At 33.5% G+C, this 5,595-nt stretch overlaps 2 protein-coding genes across 2 annotated transcripts; both read left to right on the top strand.

Annotated features, from left to right (window-relative positions):
- The first annotated feature begins 276 nt into the window (after positions 1-276).
- On the top strand, positions 277-2,198 carry LOC117120648 (fibroblast growth factor receptor-like). The gene is made up of 4 exons (XM_033265675.1): positions 277-288; positions 650-861; positions 1,309-1,446; positions 1,994-2,198. Exons 1-4 carry the CDS (start codon positions 277-279, stop codon positions 2,196-2,198), a joined length of 567 nt encoding a protein of 188 aa, XP_033121566.1.
- Positions 2,199-2,736: 538 nt separating this feature from the next.
- LOC117120654 lies at positions 2,737-3,612 on the top strand. The gene is made up of 2 exons (XM_033265680.1): positions 2,737-2,926; positions 3,393-3,612. The coding sequence occupies exons 1-2, from the start codon at positions 2,756-2,758 to the stop codon at positions 3,537-3,539; spliced, it is 318 nt and encodes a 105-aa protein (XP_033121571.1). The 5' UTR covers positions 2,737-2,755; the 3' UTR covers positions 3,540-3,612.
- The last annotated feature ends 1,983 nt before the right edge of the window (positions 3,613-5,595 follow it).

The raw sequence follows: 5,595 nt of genomic DNA, 5'->3' as shown, positions 1-5,595 counted from the left end.
GCTGTATCTAGGCCATAATAAATTGTTTTGATCTATATCGCAATCATGAGGGATTTTCCGATTTTCACAGATAATGATTTTTAAACAGCTGGCCTAACGCTCAATACAGTAGTACGTTCTTTTCTGGCTGAGACTACTGTAATTATTTCAGTTAAGCGAATAACACAAACAAAATGGAAATACAAACACGTATACGAGGATCTTATTAAAAAACTTAAGCATATTATTATATACACATATATTATATTCATCTGCTGTTCAGGCCTACAAGTGCTTATGGGTACGAAAGTACATTTGAAAATACATTTGAAACGAAATATTTTATTTTTATTGATATTTATAACAATAATTGATATTCTTTCTTAAGCTAAATTCACATCGGATCCTAACCAAAATTCGGATCGCGTTTCCGAAGCACTGAACGCCAGCGTTCCAATTCGTACACTTATTCGTTTTTCTGAACGCTTCGTTAGGCTTTCCGATCCGAAAACCCGGATTCGAATTCGATGTGAATGCAACTCCTTTAGTGTGCTTACCGTTTTACATTTTAGATTTTGATATGTTGTATTTTAAATTATATTTACATCTTTTAATTAGTGTTTTACGCTGTTATATGCAATAAAGAAAACATTTACTGTATGTCATTTAGGAGTACATTTCCAGCTTAAAGATTGTTCATGGGGATCTAGCTGCGCGAAACATTTTAATTGGCGAAGGTCTAGTGGCCAAGATAGGTGATTTTGGCTTGGGACAAGATGCGTACGAGAAGGGATATTTACGATTAAAAGACGGAGAAGTTCCAGTGAAATGGTACAGTCTGGAAACGCTCATAGAACAGTTTATGACTCCAATGAGTGACGTGTAAGTTTGGAGTGTTCTAATCTAAGTTGAAATGTTATATGATGTTAGATAAGTAATTTCTATTTGTTAGTTTCTGGTGCTGTTTCTCTCACAACATCTTCACGTCATCGTCGATTTTGATATTATTATCTTTATCTTATCTTTATCTTTTCTTTAGTGGATGTCTGCCAGAAGGAATCGGGGAAGGAATACCATTTAAAAAATTAATACAGTAAACAAATATTAATTTATACCATACACTTAATGATAACATCAATACAGTACCACAATAATGTTTACCATACTTAATTGGAAAATGCAAAATACATGACAGAATTACCGGTAGGCTTGATAGAAAACACCTGAATGGAAAACAAATTTGCGAGTTAGGATGATAGCTATCATTTCATTAGGCCTAGTAACAAATTCTGTAATAATCAATTTTTTCCCCTTGTGTTTCGGTTTCAGGTGGTCTTTTGGGATTTTACTTAATGAAGTATTTACATTTGGAAAGTCACCATATCCCGGCATTATAGTGGGGACTTTACCTCAGCTCCTTCAACGTGGTTATCGCATGCAGCGACCAGAGCAATGTCCTTGCACAGCGTAAGTAAAATTTCAAGTTCTAAAGCTGCGTGCTCTAGAACTTTTCTGTATGATTGCAGAGGATTACTTACATAAGCTTACAATTTTGAGTATGCACACAAATGATCGGTGGTTATGTTCCTAGTTGTAAGCGCATAGATCCTTGACAAAATTGGACTTACATCATTTAATAGTAAAATATTCCATGCTTTGATGTGCATCATACCTTCATATGATTTAGTTTTACTGCCATTCATTTTTGTTTTATTCATGTTGTTCCACCCCACCCAGTACAACTACAATGTTTTTATTCGTTGAAAGAAAATGGACTCTTCCATTTAGAAGAAAGGTAGACCAGACTTCATTTTATTACATATCAAATTGACAAAAAAAATCTGTTTGGTGCATTATCAAATAAATTCATTTGTGCCGTTAAAAAGAATATTTTAATGAGTTGAAGTTGGACTGTTCCATTGAACTATGTGCCGCCTTGTGTGAAGCAGGCTTTCTTTCAACTCAAGGAAATAATTCGAGTCCCAATGCACTAAATGTTAATATCTGTGTTTAGGTATAAAATAATGAAATCGTGCTGGCATGAACATCCAAGGAAGCGACCAACGTTTACCATGCTGTACCAACAACTAGACACCATCCTGGAGTTCGTTACCAATGATTCGGATTTATACATCAAATTATCGGGAATTACTAGTTGCAAGTACCAAACACTGGTAAACAATGCTACCAAAGCTATCAGTACAGGCTACAGTATCTAAATGCGCTTGCTTGTCCACCATTAGGGCTGTTTACACTATGACGATAACTATCGACGATAAAAAGCTGAAAAGCTTCATATAGAATATGACGTCATTAGACTTGCGAAATATTTTTTGACACATACACGATAAATCGTTATCGAATCGTGCTAGTTTGAAAACTTCCCTTATTTTCTATATGAACAATTGCTTTTTATCGTTATCGTCATAGTGTAAACAGGCATTAAGACTGAACAGTTCTATACTCTTTGACTGAACTGTGCGCGCGAGTAGGTCTGACGTATACAACAGCTTTAGGCTACAGACTGTGTTTCCATGCTCAGCCAACTCGTGAACATGCAAATTAATTAGAAAGCAAACCTGCTGATAAGACACAATTTGTAAATACAGTACTATGTCGAAATTTAACAAATTGGTGCGGCACGTTTCTCATATTACAAAATTGTAAGAATCAACAATACTCAATTATTCTTATACTGTAATCGTATGTAATTTATGAATTTGGTAATTCAAATTTGAGTCTTCCTTAACATGACGCCAAAGACTTGGAGACTAACATGCACGACGAAGTGTGTAAACTAAAAAAAACTGACTTTGAATTAGGTGAGATGAAGCCCACACAAAAAGACAATGTGAGCGGCACAGAAGAAGCAAACGATGAAGAAGAAAGTACAGGCCAAACATTCAGCATAGCGGAATTCATTCCTTTGATGGAAACAAGTTCACAGGTATGAGGGAATTTACAATCAACGTCTACAAATCCGCAGCAGACATGATGTGATACAAACATCCTCATGCAGTGGGGTGCACGACCCCAGCCCAAAAAATACCCTGCCCCTAGTCGTCCCCCTCTATTGAAAATGTTAAAAGCTAAAAAATCACGCTCAGATAGTTCACTTCAAATCACCATATTTTGCGAGCTAACACCCCTCACATCATCGAGCCCTCCCCCCCCCCACTTCACATTTGCAGACGCGCCACCCCCCATTTTTTTTAAAGACTCCTATATACACCACTATAAAACAACATATATGTTCAAGCTTGCGGTACACCACGTAGGTAGTTTGGAAGAGTTGAGAAAGTCCCGATGTTTCGATTGAGTTGCTTCAATCGTCTTCAGGAGAATAATTTCTGCTGATCCACTGTAAAATAAGTTAATCTCTAGATTATTCTTTGTTAACTTTTATTTTCTAGTATGGTGATAAATCCAGTGGTTTGACGCAAGCTCTATCTCACTACGAATTCAACTCTCATTCGGAAAGCATGGGTTTCAGTAGTGTTCGGGATGAAGCATTCATACCAGAATTCGAAAACAGTGGTGATAGTTGGTCGAATCTTTGATTTACGTCATCAACACGACATTAAACTTTTTATATTTTTTTATTGTTCTGATTGTTTGTTGTTGTATTTAAAATAAAAAATGATTGAATTGAATTAAACTCTGTTGAAACAAAAAATGATTGAATTGACTTGAAATTGAATTGAATTAAACTGTGCAGTAAATAAGTTATAATTATAACAAATATCATAAGCATAATGCTTTCTGTTACTTTTTGTTTGTTTTGTAATGTACATACTTAAACCATGTTTTATGGTCAATTTGAATGCATTAATTTTACACTTTATAAACAAAATTTTAAACTTTGCAGATTTACATTAATTTCATTTTATAAGTCAGATACAATACGGAGAGTTCCCTAAAGGTAAACTTGTTTTCAGTTTTGAGCAATCCAGTTTTAATGACTTTTTTAAGTGTTTGTATTTCAATCTTGTAATCATGTTTGTCATTGACGAAAAAGATATATGATATCTACTCTATATATTTATGTAACTTCCAAAAATCGTAATGGTAAAACCATTAAAACTAACATATTTTGTCTAAATAAAATTTGTTTAAATATTATGCCGACCTACATATGTTAAAGCAGCTCTAATCACAGACAACTAACATAAAACAAAATAAACTTTAAAAGTTTTTTATCGGAGGTGTAGAACATTGATTGGGAAAAATTGGTTATTTCATTAAATACTACAGTATGGAATAGCTACTAACCTATAAAATATATTTTATTAGTTTATCAAATCCTAAATTTTTGTTGTTCCATGTTTACATTAGGTTATACTTTGTTATACATAGTAATATGTTAGAATACAACACAGCTGCCTTTCAGACTAGACAGGTAAATTTAGAGCTGTTTACTTTCTTGAATATTATATGATCATGCAAATATTCATCTGTACTTACATTAAAAATGTTGCCAAATAAATTTTAAATATTGAATGATCAATCAAATACACTGTTGTTCAGATATTGCATTACTAAAATCAGTACAAGTAGTACTGAAGATGTAATTTAGTGGGAAAGTGTGGTGTGAAAGGGTAATCAATTAAGTAATTTTGATTTCTGATTTATATACACATACTGTAGGAAATAAGATGTTTACAAGACTAAAGCTTTGTTTCCATACAATCGCTACACGCTATCACCGACACCTTTCAGTGATGCTGATTAGTCAGTCGAATCGAGGAATCTTCCCAATTGCGTTGGGGACTGCTATGCAGTGCAACTAATGTTACTTGCTAGCAATAATCAAGTTAACGTTAACTCAATATTTGCATCTTATGAATATCTAAAGAATGTTAAAAATTACTTAAAGAATATGTAAATTCAATATGCCTTTTCAATGCTGAACACAAATTCATGACACAAGATTGTAAAATAATCTAATAGAGGATATGTTTTATTGACCCACAGATGTCATTTAATGACAATTATGTTTTTCTATACATGACAGAACCATAATGATATTTATTGTCCATTGTGGAATTAATCTCAAAAAATAAAGCACACACAGAAATAATAAACATTTAAATTGTACAGAATAAGAAAATATTTCAATATTAGTATTTATAAAATCTAAAGTTAAAGGCTGAGCCTATCGGCACTGCCGCAGTGCGAAAAAAAGCTGCTGTTTTCTATCGGCACTGCCGCAGTGCCAAAAAGCTGCTGTTTTCTATCTGCACTGCCGCAGTGCCAAAAAGCTGCTTTTTTCTATCGGCACTGCCACAGTGCGAAAAAAGCTGTTATTTTCTATCAGCATTATTGCCGCAGTGCAGGTATATAAAGTATACCAAACTGGACGGTCACTCATGTTTCACTTTATAAACCTTCTGACGCCTGGATTTGGAGTCTAGTATATTATTTCCTATTATCTTGAGGAGCCTTTGTTCTTCGTCTAGCGTACACTCTCTCAGTGTTCATCACGGTGTCGACAGTTTATTATTATGATAATAATAATAATGATAATAATAATAATATTAATAATAATAATAATAATAATAATATTTTTAATTAGTAACATTAGTTACTAATACATTAACAAAATTAATGATGTTG

This window comes from Anneissia japonica, unplaced genomic scaffold (genome assembly GCF_011630105.1).
Source record: "Anneissia japonica isolate Jap-2015-1 unplaced genomic scaffold, ASM1163010v1 scaffold13374_len77687_cov166, whole genome shotgun sequence".
Classification (NCBI taxonomy): Eukaryota; Metazoa; Echinodermata; class Crinoidea; order Comatulida; family Comatulidae; genus Anneissia; species Anneissia japonica.
The sequence above is the reverse complement of the archived record's forward strand: the minus strand, read 5'-3'. Positions and strand labels throughout refer to the sequence as shown.

What these genes read in the sequence shown, in the direction of transcription:
- LOC117120648 (XM_033265675.1), top strand. An exon ending in ATGACTCCAATGAGTGACGT is followed by an intron (nt 862 to 1,308) that starts GTAAGTTTGGAG and finishes TTTCGGTTTCAG; the next exon opens with GTGGTCTTTTGGGATTTTAC. An exon ending in GAGCAATGTCCTTGCACAGC is followed by an intron (nt 1,447 to 1,993) that starts GTAAGTAAAATT and finishes ATCTGTGTTTAG; the next exon opens with GTATAAAATAATGAAATCGT.
- LOC117120654 (XM_033265680.1), top strand. Translation starts at nt 2,756, where the DNA reads ATGCACGACGAAGTGTGTAAACTAAAAAAAACTGACTTTGAATTAGGT. An exon ending in TGATGGAAACAAGTTCACAG is followed by an intron (nt 2,927 to 3,392) that starts GTATGAGGGAAT and finishes TTTATTTTCTAG; the next exon opens with TATGGTGATAAATCCAGTGG.